Source organism: Suncus etruscus, chromosome 11, assembly GCF_024139225.1.
Source record: "Suncus etruscus isolate mSunEtr1 chromosome 11, mSunEtr1.pri.cur, whole genome shotgun sequence".
Taxonomy (NCBI): domain Eukaryota; kingdom Metazoa; phylum Chordata; class Mammalia; order Eulipotyphla; family Soricidae; genus Suncus; species Suncus etruscus.
In genome coordinates this window covers 91647605-91666194 of record NC_064858.1, presented here as the reverse complement: position 1 = coordinate 91666194, position 18590 = coordinate 91647605, and the positions used below count along the sequence as shown (strand labels likewise).

The 18590-nt window shown below is 36.6% G+C and overlaps 1 protein-coding gene across 2 annotated transcripts in view; it reads right to left on the bottom strand.

Moving 5' to 3' along the window:
• Positions 1–18590, bottom strand: part of MON2 (MON2 homolog, regulator of endosome-to-Golgi trafficking) — a 126210-nt gene that overhangs the window by 60354 nt on the left and 47266 nt on the right. For both annotated transcript variants that reach the window (XM_049782729.1, XM_049782730.1), the window contains exons 7-19: positions 18176–18301; positions 15081–15275; positions 14166–14290; positions 13640–13776; positions 13155–13308; positions 10576–10808; positions 5352–5433; positions 4388–4572; positions 3246–3358; positions 2670–2774; positions 2246–2326; positions 1879–1952; positions 1697–1787 (exon numbers count right to left, since the gene is read on the bottom strand). In XM_049782729.1, the coding sequence (XP_049638686.1) occupies positions 1697–1787; positions 1879–1952; positions 2246–2326; positions 2670–2774; positions 3246–3358; positions 4388–4572; positions 5352–5433; positions 10576–10808; positions 13155–13308; positions 13640–13776; positions 14166–14290; positions 15081–15275; positions 18176–18301 (1701 nt within the window). The remainder of the gene's footprint in view (positions 1–1696; positions 1788–1878; positions 1953–2245; positions 2327–2669; positions 2775–3245; positions 3359–4387; positions 4573–5351; positions 5434–10575; positions 10809–13154; positions 13309–13639; positions 13777–14165; positions 14291–15080; positions 15276–18175; positions 18302–18590) is intronic.

Here is an 18590-nt window from a genome sequence, read left to right as displayed (position 1 = left end):
CATATTTTTTTACTTGAATGTCTTTTTTTGTTTTGTTTTGTTTATGGGGGGGGGGGGACAAACCCTACTTGAATGTCTTTATTTTAATTATTACAAGGTTCTTGATTTTTTTTTATTTTTATTTTTTTTGGTTTTTTTTGGGTCACACCCGGCAGCGCTCAGTGTTACTCCTGGCTCCACGCTCAGAAATCGCTCCTGGCAGGCTTGGGGACCATATGGGACACCGGGATTCGAACCAGTGACCTTCTGCATGAAAGGCAAATGCCTTACCTCCACGCTATCTCTCCGGCCCCAATTATTACAAGTTTTTAATTGAGGGGCCAGAGTGATAGCATTTGCCTTGCATGTGACCAACAGGCCAGATGGAGCCTGATTCAATTCCTGGCATCCAATATGGTCCCCCGAGCCAGGAATAATTTCTGAGCGTAATGCCAGGAGCAACCCCTGAGCATCACCGGGTGTGGCCCAAAAACAACAACAACAATAACAACAACAAAAAAGATTTAAGAATATTACAGTTCTGATAGCTAGATAGATAGTACAGTAGGTACTTGGCTTGCCTTGCATGTAGCCAACTGGGGTTCAATTCCTAGCACTGCTTATGGTTCCGTGAGCCCTACAAGTGATCCCTGAGTATAGACAAAGCAATAATTCCTGAACACCACTGGGTATGGCTCCCCCAAAATATGTAGCTTATTATTAAAGATATCAAGAAACTCATTCTTTCAATAAATTGCCTTCATTTGGATTAAACTAGAATACATACTTCAAACAGGTACATGTGAAAGTAATTATCTAATATGATACTTGGCACTAGCAAACCTACTGTGAGCAATGTTAGCCAAGATGACAAGTCACATTATACAACATTATAAGAACTAAGCAAATACTATCATATTAGATACTGATAAGACATCATATATTAACATATGTTAATATGTTAATGTTACATATCAGATGTTGATAAAAGTTACAAGCTATAGTCTCTGCTTTTTAATCATGCTCCAAGTATCATTATTGATTTGTAAATAGCAAAACTATATTCATTTAAATTGCATATACCATTTAAACAATTTCTAAGGTATAAATAAACTCAAATATTCCTGGAATTTTCAAGTATATTAGGAAACAATATCATAGATTACATGTTTCTGAGTGTCAGTATTTGCAAGTATCACTCTACTTAGTCAATGAGCAAAGCAAAAATTAAATTATCAAAGTAGACAGAATCATTAACTTCACAAAAAAATATTTCCTAGTTTCCATCCAACAAACACAAGAGAAATTTAAATAATACTTTATTAAAAACTTAATCATTCCCCAATCATAAATTGCAATTGCATTATTATTATGAAATATTATAAAACTTAACATAAATGTGGTATCACAGTATCTTTAGGAAATATTTTAAAATTTTTTCTCATAAATGTGTTATAATATTTATAACTATTTTTGGATTTAGTACACAGGAAAAATAAATATAAGTTAAAGCCATAATATGTTATGAGACACATCACAAGACAGAACATGCCCGTTTAATTTCCCTTTAACATGTATGAATGAATGGTACAACTCAATAAAGGTTAGACTACAAGATGAAGATTAGTCTCAAAGTAAAACAATAAAATCATAAAGTGTGTCACCTATTTAGCTACATAATGTACCATATTCAAAATAAAAAGATAGAATATCACACCTTATTATTTCCATAAGCCATATCCATTGCTTCTAGGGATAAGGAGCAAAGTGCATTTATTAAATGATGCAATGATACATCATCAAGGTACCTAAAATAAAAATGAAGAAATAAGAAAGCAAATTCTGATCTAATATATACAGCTAATATGTTTTCTATCAGAAAAATAAATTGATTCTTACTGTGAGCTCTCGAACAATCTTGAAAGTATATTGGAAATCACTGGTAAATCAGTCATCACTGCCGTTGTTAAAACCTAAAAGAGTAATAAAATTAAATACAATATACAAGATTTCTGAGTGGGCCCAGAGAGATAGCACAGCGGTGTTTGCCTTGCAAGCAGCTGATCCAGGACCTAAAGTGGTTGGTTCGAATCCGGGTGTCCCATATGGTCCCCTGTGCCTGCCAGGAGCTATTTCTGAGAGACAGCCAGGAGTAACCCCTGAGTACCGCCGGGTGTGGCCCAAAAACCAAAAACCAAAAAAAAAAAAAAAAAAAAAAAAAAGATTTCTGAGTAACATTAACTGAGGAAATATAATTAACACTTACTGTACTTGGTCCTTCTACAGCTCTTCCAGGCTTCAAGGCACCACCATTACTAGGTTTTAATCCCAAAATCCATACAAGATGCTACAAAATATGTTTTAAAAATAAAAAAATAAATATTTAAACCATAAAATTACAAACACAACAAAAAAAGCAGAACTTCTAACAAAAATAGTTTGTGGCAGATTTTTAGTACCTGAATTTAAATAATTAATATTAATATAAAAGACTTATAAGCAGCAAAAATTTGGTGATGATGAGAAGCTGTGTATTACTTCATCAGATATGACCTATACTTTTTTATCTTTATAATTTCTCCCTTTTCAAACAAACTGGGTATTCCTCAGGCCTGCCCAGAGCAACACTGGGTACTATTTATTTAACTGTCAACATCTAAGCTATAGGAACAACATGGACTTTGTCATACCTGAAGAGTTGCCAAAACCAGTTGCCATGATGTCCCAAGAACAGCTCCATGGCAGTGTGCCAAGTTTAGTAAAGTCCTCATACACTGGATGTTTTTGGAAGTCAGCTATATTTAAAAAGGACAGATTGACAAATAATTATATACACTGAAAACTGAAAGTTTATAAAGTAGCAAAACCCAAAAATTTTAAGAAAGCATCTGGAGAGGGGTTTCTTGTTTGTTTTTGACACTTGGTAATGTTCAGTCCTTACTGTAACTAGCACTCTGTGCTTAGGAGTCATTCCAGTAGTTCTCAGGGGACCATACATGCTGATGGGAATCTAACCCTGGTCAGTCACATGCAATGTAAGCACTTTTACCTGCTTATCGCTCTGGTCCTAATTCAGATTCACTAGATTAAAATGTACATTATTGTTGGTTATGATAGTAGAGACATATGCATATTTAACTAACGGTATAATTTACCTTAAGTTGTAATACCAATATAAGGAAAGTAAATAGAAGAAGATTATGGCAAACAGATACCCCAAACAGCTTTGTAGTAACTGGTAACCAAGAAAAGAATATGTACTTTACCATTACTGTTCCTTGAGGCTGTACTGCTAGAGGTTGACCCACAGCCACAACTTGTTGGTGAGATTCACTTGATGGACTTATCATCATAACATTTTGACCCTGAATGGAGTATGCTAAAACACAAAGGAAAACCCAAAAAGTTGAACACACTTTTCTTGCTTCATTCATAGCAAACATTCAAAAACATTAGATTAAATTAACCTCAACTATAACATTTATCTATTATTAATAAACAAGTGGTTCTTTTCTTTTTTGGGGGGGGCACACCTGGTGGTACTCGGGAGTTACTCCTGGCTCTGAGCTCAGAAATCACTCCTGGCAGGCTCAGGGGAACAACTAGGATGGTAGGGATCGAACTCAGGTCCATCCCATATTGACTGAGTGCTATCGCTCTGACCCCCAAAGCATTTTTTAATTCAAAGGTACAAAACCAAGACGGGCACATTGTAAGTAAATTTCTATATAATTTTTACAAATATAACACCTTCGTAGATATTTTCATAAGCAAAATAGAATTATCACACTAAGTATTTCGAACATGTATTCTAGTAAATTTTTCTAGTAAAGTCAATATTTCAAATTTCCCAACTAATTGTCATACAAGTGTGAATGTTTTAAAAGTATTTACAAACAAAAAGAAAAGTGATTATCTTTTTTTTTTTTTTTGGTTTTTGGGCCACACCCGGTAACGCTCAGGGGTTACTCCTGGCTATGTGCTCAGAAGTTGCTCCTGGCTTGGGGGACCATATGGGACACCGGGGGATCGAACCGCGGTCCGTCCAAGGCTAGCGCAGGCAAGGCAGGCACCTTACCTTTAGTGCCACCGCCCGGGCCCCAGTGATTGTTATCTTAATCTAAGTTCATACATTACGGTTCTGAGCTCCACTATTTAAAAAATAGCATAATTTCAAGTTGTTATGGTTTATAATTTATAGATTTATATAATTTAATCTTTATAACTATTTATAATCGCTATCATTTATTTCTAGCCTCTATTTTTAATAGATGAGAGAAACTGAGGCTCAGGGACAGTAATTTCTCACACAAATCACAGAGACTTCAACTGAGAATTTCTATAGCCTTTTATCTAAATTATGTCAAATCAATGGATGAATAAAACTTTATGAAAACTGGAGTCTTACATTTATTGGAAAGTGTGGCTGCAGTGGTGGTGTTCAATACAGTAAGAGCATAATGGGGAGGCAGTGAGCCTTTGCATATTGCAGTGATAAAGGCATCTCTTGAAGTTACAAGGCCTAGTCTTCCACAAAGAGCAGCCATAGTAAGTTCAGCTTTTAAAATATTCTCAGTGGCAGCTTCATCTGTGCTGAAAAGACAACATACTTTATTTAATATGATAAACTTGCTTTAAATTATACTACATACATAATATGCAACTGTGTATTTAATAAAGTTTTAAGAAATTAAGAAAATATTGCCAAAAATCAACCTAATGAGGAATTTTAATTAATGTAACATTTAAAATTTTGAACTATGTAAAAACTGTGAACGATCATAGATTCTACATTGAAGAAATGGTCAAAAAGTAAAAAGTTTAATTTAAAATTTAAATATTCCAATAATAATTCTACAATTCTGAAGAAAAGCACCAAAAAAAATAGAACACAATCATTGTGGAAATAACATTATCATCACTAACATACCATATAATCATCTGTCACTGTGTTTTAAAAGGCCTTAAGTGAAAAAAAAAAAGCAGTCAATAATTTAGGGCTTGTATTTTCCATTAAAACTAGTGACAATAATTCTGGTGTGAAATAAAGGGCAAGGATAGAATTGGAGAGAGGGACAACATAAAATAAATAGTCTATATGCATGACAACTAATATGAATTTCTTTTTAAAAAAAAAACTTAAAAAAAATTTTTTTTCTGACAGGGAGATAGATGTCACAACTGGCAGTGCCCAAGGACTATTCCTAGCTCTTTGCTTAATGGATGCTCCTAGCGAAACTTGGGGATCATGTATTGACAGGAACTAAAGCCGAGCTTCCAGAATGTTCACTCAAACTCTTTGAGTTATATCCCAACCTTCAATCTTTCTTTTGATATTGTTTCATGTTATAAAATTTATTAAGATTTAGTACCTGGCATCAAGAAGCAGGGAGAGTGCAGCAAGCAGACCACACCAGCAGGCATTCACCATTTCTTCCCAAACAGCTCTACTAACTGAAAAGAAGAAAAATTGTGAGACTAAAAAATGATAATTATATATATCATTCCAACAATATATTCCATTCCAAAATCTCCTTGATTACTTGATAAAATAGCAACTATTTCTTCAACAGCTCACTTATTACACACAACTAATATTTAAAATATATTGGAGGGAGCTGAAGAGATAGTACAATGGGTAAGGCACTTGCCTGGTACATGCCTGACCTAGATGATATCACTAGTATTACTACCCCATATGATCCCGAGTTGCTGTAAGTCCTGAATGTAGAGCCAGGAGAACCACGAGTATCAAAATGGCTATCATACGTAAACTCATATAGTTTCTTTTTTTTTTTTTTGGGTTTTGGGTTTTGGGTTTTGGGCCACAACCGGCGGTGCTCAGGGGTTACTCCTGGCTGTCTGCTCAGAAATAGCTCCTGGCAGGCACAAGGGACCATATGGGACACCGGGATTCGAACCAACCACCTTTAGTCCTGGATCGGCTGCTTGCAAGGCAAACGCCGCTGTGCTATCTCTCCGGGCCCAAACTCATATAGTTTCAAAGTAAAATCTAGCTAAATTTAGACAACATTCATCAAGAACTGGAAGAATCAATTATAAAGTTTGAGTGGAATCATAAAAGATACCAGAGAGCCAAAAATATACTGAAGGGGGCCCAAGTGATAGCAGAGAATAGGGTGATTGCCTTGTACATGGTTGACTGAGGTTCAGTCCCCAGCATCCCATATGGTCCCCCAAGCCTGCAAGGAGCAACTTCTGAGAACAGATCAGAAAAAACCTGAGTGGCCCCAAAATAAACAAAAAGCCCACAAAAATATACTAAGAAACAAGTAACTGGGAAATGTCTAAATTGATGCTATATGATAAAGCCTTAAGTGACCAAAACAATGTGGCACTGGAATAAAGACGGACTTTCTGAACAATGATTTAGAATACCCAAGAATAAACTCCCCTGTATATGTGTGTCTCTGTGTAGACACACACACACACACACACACACACACACACACACACATACACACACACACATATAATGGTCAACTAATTTTTGACAAAGGAGTCAAGGGCATGAAATAGAATAAAGAGACCCTTTTCAACAAATGGTGCTGGGAGAATTGGATAACCACATGTAATAAATTAAAGATGGATCCATATTTTACATCCTATATAAGTCATTTGAAAGTGGATCAAAGACCTTGAAATCTGATCTGAATCTATAAATTAGTACTGAGGAAAATATAGACAGAACACTCTACTGAACATTCTACTGAAGACTCAAAGAAGTCTTCAATCATATGATGCCATCGGCTACAGAATCAAAACTAAACAAATGGGACTAATCAAACTAAAAAGTTTCCATATAGCAAAAGAAAGACAGGCTAAAACTAAGACAGCTGAGTGGGAGAAAATATTTGCATTCAACACATCAGATAAAGGGTTGGTAGTCAGAACATATTAAGTACTCACAAAAATTGACAACAACAAAAATAAAAAGACATCACCAAAAATAGGGAGAGGAAATGAACAGACCTCTCTGAGGTAGACCAATGGATGGCTAACAGGCACATGAAAAAGTGCTCATCAATAACTATTTTTAGGGAAATTCAATTCAAACAACGAGATATCTTAAGCTAGTGAGAATGGCATATATCAAAAATACTGGGTTGTAGTGAAAACAGAACTTTCATCACTGCAGGTAGAAATGTTATTTGGTCTAACCCCTATGGAAAACTCAGAATTGGGCTTTCATATGACCTAGCAATTCTACTTTTGAGTATCTACCCCCAGGACAGAAAAACATTTATTCACAAGGACAAATGCACAGCATTATTCATTGCAGTACTCAGTACAATACTAAATATTGGAATAAACATCGATGCCCAATGACAGATATGTGGATAATGAAAATGTGGACATTGGAATACTACACAGCTGTAAGAAATGAAGAAATCATGTAATTTGCTATAACATGCATGAAACTAGAGGATACCACACTACATAAAGTATGTTAAAGTAGAAACTCAGGATATCACTCCTATATGATATTTAGAATTAAGTAGATGAGAGACTATATTGGTTTAAAGGGGGGATGCCTAGAACACCCTTGATCCCACAGTATAAGGAGAAGTAAACAAATTAAATGAATGTGGTGAGGGAGAACAGACAAATGAAAAACAACAGGAGGCAGGGATCAAGGGGATTCAGACCAATCTGTGGTGTTAATGAATGGTAAGAGCATATAAATACCGAACCACAGTCAACAACACTGAAATCATGAGACTCAAACTTTTAACAAGCAAACTTAAAAAGGTGCCTGTTAAAATGGCAGGTGGATTGTTGTACAGGTCATAGGACAAAGCCTAGACTAGGGTCTTTTTTATTGGTCCTGGGATAGGTTCTGCCGCCCAGTCATGATTGTCATAGCTAGACTTCTGTAGTTCGCAATGTTGGCTCTTGCACCGATCAAAGGATGACCTGTTTTCCGATTTCATCTTATTGTTAGATGGTGAGGTAAGACAACCTGCTCTTAGATCAAGTTGTTGCCATTTCCTCATTGTCAGGATGTCATATCAAAACTGGCGCCTGGGCCCGGAGAGATAGCACAGCGGCGTTTGCCTTGCAAGCAGCCGATCCAGGACCAAAGGTGGTTGGTTCAAATCCCGGTGTCCCATATGGTCCCCCGTGCCTGCCAGGAGCTATTTCTGAGCAGACAGCCAGGAGTAACCCCTGAGCACTGCTGGGTGTGGCCCAAAAACCAAAAAACCAAACAAAAGAAACAAAAACAAAAACTGGCGCTTGTTGATGTCAGAGCAGTATTAAGAATGTCCCAGAGGGAGTTTGGTTCCTGGAGCTGTTGCAGAGAACTGTGTCAGTCCTATGTCTGAGATCTAGGGTTCTGGGTTGGACGGTCGCTGTCTAATCACATGGAGTCTAAGTTGGAACCACATGACATATGTTCAAGGAGGGAGGGGCCCCTGTATTGTAAAATGTATGAGTTCTAATCCCTAGTAGATAAGAACTTGTTTCTATATGTAAAATTTCCCCTTTTTTAGTATGCCTGTGCAAAAAGAAATGGTGCTATATTATATTGCTGGTGCATTTGGGGGTGACAGTGTCAGGCTCCATCATCTCTGTGCCCTGGTTTTGACCTGAGCTTTAAATTCCAGGCAAGACTTTTTCTTGTAGGTTTTTGTACCAAGCAGAACCAAAACAGATGAAGTTAAGGAGGAAAAGAAAACAAAAACAATATATCTCATAATAAGCTATTATGATATATAATATATAAATATAAATCTTTATAAAACATTTATAAAATATTTATAAAATATTTAAAATATATAAATATATAAATTATTATAAACAATAAATATCAAGAAAAATAAATAAAAATGAGTTTAAAAAAGGTAATTAAGGGAACAAAGTGATGCAAGAGACTACCTCATATTTGGGGTTAAACAGGTTAAGAGGTCTATAAAGGTCTTAAATTTACAAAGGAAATATGGGCTTCCCCACTGTCTTTTGAGATATTCTTGTGGGGGTGGAAACACCCAAGGATCTAAACCTTTCTGGTACCAAATAATAAGTGGAGAAAACAGTGTGACTTCATAGTGGTTAATACAAGTGCAAACATACATACATACAGATGTAGACATTTCTTTTTTTTTTTTTTTTTTTGGTTTTTGGGCCACACCCGGCGGTGCTCAGGGGTTACTCCTGGCTATCTGCTCAGAAACAGCTCCTGGCAGGCACGGGGGACCATATGGGACACTGGGATTCGAACCAACCACCTTTGGTCCTGGATCGTCTGCTTGCAAGGCAAACGCCGCTGTGCTATCTCTCCGGGCCCAGATGTAGACATTTCTTAAAAGGATTACGATATGGTGGAGCACACATGCACAAAAAAAGGTACACACGTGTATATGTGTATGTTTGTGTGTGAGAGAAAATTTTCCATGGCAAGATGCATATGTAGTGCTCGTGTTAGTTTCTAAATATCATCCCTCTTTAAAATAAACTTGTGCTTCTTGGAAAAATAAGTGATTCCTAAGCTGGAAAATCGCAACACTTTGTGGCAATATATAGTAAGATAGTAATCAAAAGTGGGCCAAGAAAACATGGGGAAATGACAGAATAGATTTCAGTTGGAAAGCAGTCCCAATTGCCATATCTGGTATCAATCAGAATATTCTGTTATAAAAAAGTAGGAATTTTTGAGTCCATACTCAATTTACCTGTGGGCCACAGGAGGCAAAGTCGGGGTGATCCTTGAGTGCAAAGTCAGTAGTAAGCCTTGAACATTGGGGGATGTGACCCAAACAACTAAAACAAAACAAAAAAAGATCCCTCTAGGGCAGGGCCACAAAATGTTGTAAGGAGGGCCGTTTGCGGCCCGCAGGACACGAGCTTGAGAGCCCTGGTCCATAATAATATAATAAAAAATGAAAGAGGGGCTGGAGTGATAGCACAGTGGGTAAGGTGTTTTTGCCTTGCATACAGCGACCCAGGTTTGATCCCTGGCATCCCATAAGGTCTCCTCAGCCTGCTGGAAGTGATTTCTGAACCCAGAGCCAGGAGTAACTCCTGAATATTGCTGGGTATGGCCCCAAACCCAACCCAAAACAAAACATAAAAGAGGGAGAAGGGAATATTCTTTCATAGTAAAGTTCAAGTATTTTCTACAAAATGTTAGTTATTATTTTATACTGAAGAAGTCAAGGAAGCAATATGTTAAGTGAAGGACAGGTGTAAACATCAAAAATAGTGAGACCCTGACAATGTAAGCTTCCTTCCTTATGTACTGATACATTAAGTACAGCATAGAAACATTTCTAAAGTAGGCCTGTTAAAATGAATACAATGAATTTCCTTATGAAGAAACAAAAATAAAACAAATCTAAATTGGCAGAAAGTTGTTATTTTTAAAAATATATTTAAAGTATGAGAAATAATAGGGCATATACGTGCCATTTATTTTCAATTTAGAGAAATTGAGTATAGTGACATGTATATAAAGAGAATATGGTCGTAAAAATATTGCGAGGTTAGAGGAAAGGACACATGGGAACTTTTTCTGGACTACCTCTGTGGAAATTCCAATTATTTCAAAACTGGAATTAAATTGTAGTAATATACCTAATGCCTTATCCATTTGATCTGAAGTTGACTGTAATTCTTGCTGTTCTGATGACTGTGCTGGTGAAGACGCTTCTTTGCTGCTATGCTGACATTCTGTTCCAACTTCTCCTAACTCTCCTTCAATCATACTAGTAATTCCACGTACGAGGTCCAGCAAACAATGAAATGCCACAGACATGGCATAACCTTCTGGTATAGTTGGCGGCTCAACTTTGTCCAACATCTCCAGGCTGAAAGTATGAAAAAAAAATTAATTAGAATTTAAAAAGAGAAGCTACAATGATGGATATACACAAATATATTACTCATAATATACACAACTATGTGTATCATGTTACATATAAATACATACTAGATATAAAACTAAAAATATATAAAACTAAATTTATAACTATAGAAATAAAAACGAGCAAAACAAAAACAAATCAAGAAAAAACTGAATTTGCTTTATTGAGGAAAGAAATCCTTCTATAGTATTTTAAGAAACTGAGTCAAAATTCTAGCGATTACGTGTCTCCAAACTGTGCAAATATTTTAATTATTTATATTTTAAAAAATTCCTTTTTTTTTTGGTTTTTGGTTTTTGGCCCACATCCGGTGACGCTCAGGGGTTACTCCTGGCTATGCGCTCAGAAGTCACTCCTGGTTTGGGGGACCATATGGGACCCCAGGGAATAGAACCGCGGTCCATCCTAGGCTAACGCTGGCAAGGCAGACACCTTACCTCTAGTGCCACCACGCTGGCAAAGAGCTTTTCCCTGAGACCCAGAATCTTTTTTTTTTTTTTTTTTTTTTTTTGGTTTTTGAGCCACACCCGGTGGTGCTCAGGGGTTACTCCTGGCTGTCTTCTCAGAAATAGCTCCTGGCAGGCACGGGGACCATATGGGACACCAGGATTCAAACCAACCACCTTTGGTCCTGGATCTGCTGCTTGCAAGGCCAACGCCGCTATGCTATCTCTCCGGGCCCAATCTTTTTTTTGTTGTTTTTGGTTTTTTTTGTTTTGGGTCACACCCGGCAATGCTCAAGGGTTACTCCTGGCTCTACGCTCAGAAATTGCCCCTGGCAGGCACGGGGGATCATATGAGATGCTGGGATTCGAACTACCGTCCTTCTGCATGGAAAGTAAATGCCCTACCTCCATGCTATCTCGCCGGCTGATAAAAAAATATCCTTTTTTTTTTTTTTTTTTTTTGGTTTTTGGGCCACACCCGGCGGTGCTCAGGGGTTACTCCTGGCTGTCTGCTCAGAAATAGCTCCTGGCAGGCACGGGGGACCATATGGGACACCGGGATTTGAACCAACCACCTTTGGTCCTGGATCAGCTGCTTGCAAGGCAAACGCCGCTGTGCTATCTCTCCAGGCCCTAAAAAATATTCTTAAAAGTAAAATCTCTTAAAATAATTTACTGAAGGGGCCGGAGAGATAGCATAGAAGTAGGACATTTGCCTTGCATACAGAAGGACAGTAGTTCAAATCCCGGCATCCCATATGGTTCCCTGAGCCTGCCAGGGTCGATAATAATGTAAGTACTAAAGATAGAACAGTGAGTAGTGCTCTTGCCTTGCACATGGCCAACCATGTTCAATCTCCAACATCCCATATGGTTCCCCAAACCCTGCCAGGAATGAAACCTAAGTGCAAAGTCAAGAACAACTGTTGGGGTTGATGCTAGACATTGCATTTCTAAAAACCAATAATGAACAGCTTTCTAATAGTATCTTATCGTGATTCAAATAAAAATTTATTAATAATAAGTAAAAACTTGCTCATAATGGTTTGTTTACTTTTTGAAAGAAATTTTATTTACTAAAGATAAATAATATGATTATTTTTATAGTTCTTTTAGAACATCTGTAAATAACTTGCTAAAGTAAACCACTTAAAATGAAAAGAAGCCCTTAAGTACTGTCGGGTGTGGCAATCCTCCCTCTCCAAAAATACCAATAAGAACATTATTCACATATAGTTCCTGAAAAGAAATAGTATATCACCATTCTCATTTTAGAGATGAAATGAAACTAACATTTGTTAAAAAATAAATTCATTTGCTATAGTCGATTCAGTTAATATTAGAGAACCAAAGGCCAAAAGATCTGAAATTAAACCATATACTTAATTCAAAAATTCCTAAATAAAGAAATTATATTTCATAATGCTATTGATAGTCTATAAACATTACAAAATAAAGTAAAATCCAATCTTAAATAAAATTCTCAAAATACATGATAAAATTAGTAATGAAATATATTAAAAATACAGGGTTAGGGGCTGGAGAGATACCACAGTGGTAGGGCGTTTGTCTTGCATGTGGCCGACCCGGGAGGGATCGGTTCGATTCCCGGTACCCATGTGGTCCCCCAGCCTGGCAGGGGCCATTTCTGAGTGCAGAGCCAGGAGTGACCCCTGAGCACCGCTGGGCCAACAACCAATCAATCAATTAATCAATCAATCAATAAAGTTTAAAAATTACAAGGTTTAAAATTTTAAATATAATCCATAGAAAAAAATACCGTAAGAGAAAGTGTCCTCTCCATCAATACCATCCTTTCTAAAGTAATCCCCCTACTACTTACTAGGTGGCTTTGGCACTGCCTTGTACAGTAATTGTGAGAATAGGTATCCAGGTTCCTCTATATTCAAAGGCTGGTAACAAAGTGACACCTCCACCAATCCCCAATATTCCTGAGTTAACTGGGGCTGAGGCAGGGCCACCTGAATTATTGTTCCCTGTTGGATAAAAGGAATAGCAAAAAATGACTCAAATGTAAATCAAGGCTAGTTAAATACTTGGTAAATATTTTTTTAAAGAGAAGATTCTTCAAAAATAAAGACAGCACCCTAACCATTTGTTCTTAGATAATTTGACCAGCTTTCTCTTAAAGCCTAAGAGAAAACAAATGCTCTGGAAAGAAATAAAGACAGCTGCTTCGGTAAAATAACATTATTCATTAAGTCTTAACTAGCAATAGAGTAAGGCAATCTCTAGTGACAGAACTCTCTAGTGACAGAATTTCTATAAAATCTCATCTCAAAATGGTAAATATGAATAAGCCTTTACCAGCTTGGTTTGCTGTAACAGGATTTCCAGTAGGAGGGACAAGAAACAACGACTGAATAAAAGATCCCAGAGCATTCACAATATCACGAAAAACCTTGGTAGAATGCTGTTTCATATCATAGGACTGGCAAAAAGACCTGGAAAATAAGTTTAAATGTTTCTGGAAAAATTTATTGAATATACGAACATTTTAAAAACATTAACACAGCAGGTAATATAGGTTAATTCATCTCATATCCAAAACTTCATCACACCTGAGATTGCTAATTAAGCTCAAAGATTCAGACTTAAGTTTATGTAAAAAAAAATTATCCTGACCATATAAACTTGGCAAATCTGCACTGAAAACAACTACTGAACATACTCTCTGCTCACCTCCTAGCCGTTGTCCACTTCCATTATCTTATTCCTCCACATACATCTGGGACACAACTTTGTTTTAAAAGTTATTAATATTGGGCATACACACTTAAGCTCTTTATTAACAGAAATAAATCTTTTCAAAAAGGATTGGTCAGGTTTTTACCTTAGGAGTTGCGGCTGCACGCAGAGTCTGTGTATTGATTCTACTGCGACAGCTCGTAGCCACTGTGGTTTATCTGCATCCAGAAATTTCACCAAAAGTGAAAGAAAAATTTCACATTCAGTTACCTAGAAAGAGTAAGATTTTTAAAATAATATTTCTTTAAATCTAATGAAATTATAAAATGAATATTGCTCAGTGCCACTGAAGAACAAAATCTTATCATTTTAAGTAAAAAGATCTTAATGGGGAGTAGTGGATAGGGGAGGCAGAGCTAACTATAGAAAAGCTAACAGCAAAAGTAACAAGGTTAAGTCAATTCATTGGCAAGGCCAGCACCGATAAGAAGGGCTCCAAGTGGCAGTGTGGCCCCAACTTAAAACACATTTTCCCTCTCCCCAGAGGATTTAGGACAAACTAGTGGCTATTGCATTTAGTCCTTCAGGAAAGGGCAAACTCATATAATTCATGGTAGAACTGGACATTCCCTCTGCGTGAGACATCATCTGAGTTATAAAATCTCAAACACCAAGAAGAGTGAGAGAGGGGTCGGGCAGTGGCGCTAGAGGTAAGGTGGCTGCGCTAGCCTTGGACGGACTGCAGTTCGATCCTCCGGCGTCCCACATGGTCCCCCAAGCCAGGAGTGACTTCTGAGCGCATAGCCAGGAGTAACCCCTGAGCACTCAGAAACTCCTGGCTTGGAGGACCATGTGGGATGCCAGGGGATTGAACTGTAGTCCATCTTAGGTTAGCACATCCCAGGCAAATGCCCTCCCGCTTGAACCACTGCTCTGGCCCCAAAAGAGGAAAATTCTTCTGACGTTAAAAAAAAAATATCCTGAAATCCTGGTAAAAACAGATTATCTTAATAGAGCATCGCATGCTTATATATATATACATATGTAAATAACAACTTACCAGAAGACTGTAAAACTGCTTAATCAGAACAGATACTACTCTCAGCAAACGCATGCAGATAGGAAAATATGGTTTTTCAACTGGGGCTGGAGAAGATGAAGTGCTGGAACCTTGTCTGAATTTTATATTTGGAGAAAAGAGCTTTATCACAAGAGGACATACCCGTTCTTTGAGGAGGAAACTAAATTCCTGGTGCTATTTGCAAAGATAAAAATAAAAGAGGAAGAATGAAAATTAATTTTATTTTTCCTCATACTTAAAATAGTCCCTAGCAACGTAAAATTTCTTAATAATATAAATAGATAATAATCAACCTGAATTTAATAATCAGCATGAATAAATACATTTATAAGTTCATCTGAAGAAGAATGGTGCTAGGACAGAACAGCAGGTAAGACTTTGGTCTTGTATACAGACCTGAATTTTCTTTTTCTTTTCTTTTTTTTTTTTTTTTTTTTTTTTTTTGGTTTTTGGGCCACACCCAGTGACACTCAGGGATTACTCCTGGCTCTATGCTCAGAAATCTCTCCTGGCAGGCTTGGGATGCTGGAATTAGAACCACCGTCGTCCTGGATCGGCTGCGTGCAAGGCAAACACCCTACTGCTGTGCTATCTCTCCGGCCCCTAACATAAAACTTCTTAATAATATAAATAGGTAATACTCAACCTAAATATAATAATTAGCATGAATAAATACGTTTTTAAGGTCATTTGAAAAAGAATGGTGCTAGGACAGAACAGCAGGTAAGACTTTGGTCTTGCATGTAGCAGACCTGGATTCCATCCTGGCATCTCATATGGTCCCCAGCACTAGTAATTCCTGTGTGTAGAACCAGGAGTAGAATTCCTTCCACCCAAAAAAAGAAAAAAATTTAAGCCAAATTAAATAAAGGTTTGGGAATTAAGTACTACTTATTATTAGGAACTTTAATTTTAGTACAACTTTAATCATTCAACACACATCAGAAGGAGGTGATAGCATAGGATTAAGGAGCTTGCCTTTGTATACATAATTCAGTTCCCCCAATCAACATATGTGCTCTGAAAACTGCCGGTAGTAAGCTCTGAGTAGTGCTGATTGTAACTGTGGTCCAAAACCAATTGTGTATGTGGATAATCCATAAATCTATTCATTTTAAGCACACTTATGCTGTAAAAGCAGGGATCTTTTAATTCATCATTCTTATCTTCTGAATCCTTAAACACTACAGAGACCAGAACATTCTAAGTGATGGGTAAACTTTGGTTGAATAAGTGAAAAACAAGTGTCTTGATGAAACAATTTGCAGAATTAAAATCTCTGATCTAGATAGTAAAAGAAAAAAATAGAATAGGAATTTTGTAGGCATAATATATCTGAAAACGTATAAGAAACAGTGTTCTATAAAGTCCAAAATACATATATTTCTAGCTCATTTATCAATTCATTCAAATTGTCATTCAAATATTTACTATATTATGCACATCCATTATGGATACCTGCACAATAATGAACTAGGTTCACATCTCAGATAATTTATTTTCTTCTGGAAGAAGAAAACAAAAAACAAAAACAATTGCCTCAATTATACCCATTGAACCATTCAAAAATAATTTCAGTACCAACCCCTGGGCCAAACAATCACCTGACACTTGAGTAAGACATATATTTTTAGGTAAACACAAAAGTAGATGACGGGAGGCAGGATGGTAGGGATAGAAGATATAAGTGTACCAAATTTCACTACATGATCATAGCGACCTGTTTTTAAATAATATAGATACACATGTTTAAAAGCTTCACAAAAATAGCATAATTTTTGCATCCCAATTTTTTGCAAATAAAACTGGCAATGATATACAGTGAAATGAAGTAAATTTTAACTCAAGGTAAGTAATAAATGAGTCTCTTATATAAGACCATCAATTTTGAATTTTAATTTTTAAAAAGTAAAATAAAGTTGTAATTGTCTTTTCTTCCTCCCTAGTAAATAACTGTTCTAAAATACTCTGATGTTAAATTATTAAGCTTTTTCTAATTATTCCAAGTCTTTTTTTTTTTGGGGGGGGGTCACACCCGGCAGTGCTCAGGGGTTACTCCTAGCTCCATGCTCAGAAATTGCTCCTGGCAGGCATGGGGGACCATATGGGACACTGGGATTCAAACCGATAACCTTCTGCATGAAAGGCAAACGCCTTACCTCCATGCTATCTCTCCAGCCCCATTCCAAGTCTTAGCTATAGTACTGAGTGCTGCAATAAACAGTGACGTGTATACATTTTTTTTGATGAATGTTTTTCTATCCTGGGGATAGACACCCAAAAGGGAAATTACTGGGTCAGATGGCAGCACAATTTTAAGTTTAGTGAGAACCCTCCATACTGTATTCCTAGGGGTTGGATCAGGCAGCATAACCACCAGCAATGGAGGAGAGTTCCTTTCTCACCACATCCTCGCCAACAGAGATTGTTCCCATTATTTTGTTTTGTTTTGTTTTGCTTTGGGACCACACCTGGTGACACTCAGGGGTTACTCCTGGCTATGTGTTCAGAAATTGTTCCTGGCTTGGGGGACCATATGGGACGTCTGGGGATTGAACTGCAGTCCATCCTAGGTTAGCTCGTGTAAGACAGACACCCTACTGCTTGTACCACTGCTCCAGCTCCTGTTCCCAGTAGTTTTGATATGTGTTATCTTCACTGGTTTAAGATGATAATTCAGTGTTGTCTTAATATGGATTTCCCAACATTTTCTAATTATTATACATATTAAATTTAATAAGCATCTTCTATTTATTTTTCCATTTAAATTATGCAAAAGCATAGTTATATAAGAAAGGAAAAATCAATAAGCATTTGTTTAAGATTATAAGTACTGTAAAAGCCTGACTTTAATCTATAGGCACATAGATTAAGAAATCCCTGGCAATTTTTCCAACGTTGAAATTTGAAAAGGCAAATGATACTACAAAATATAACAGCAAATTTTTATACAGCTTAAGTCTTAAACTATAATAATACTTTTGTCTTTTAGTAAGTGAAAAACTCAATGTTACTTTCCTGAAAACTGAAGAATTTAATAGTTAATTTTATGCTAGGTACTATAAATGGCTTACTTGTAAAAAGACTTGTGGAAAGTCATTCAAGACTGATTCAAGTAATTCAAGGCCAAATGTTCGAGTCATCTCTGTCATACCTACTAGCCAGTAAGGAGCATCGGCATTGACCAACTGACAAAGGTCCTAAAATATTAGACAAAAACAACAAATAAAAAACCATATGTACATATTGAAATGAAATGTACTTTGCAAAACTCACACACAGTTCAAATACTGAAAAAAATCCTCTGTTCTTATATAGTAGTATCTTTAATACTTTAGAAACCAAGCACTGGTAATACAAATTTTGACAAATTATATATATGGTTATATAAACATTTAAAGAATCAATTGCAAGACTATACAAATAAGTGTCAAGCAAATATTGTCAATAAAAAAACCTCTTTAAATAACTCTTTAATCAAAATCAATA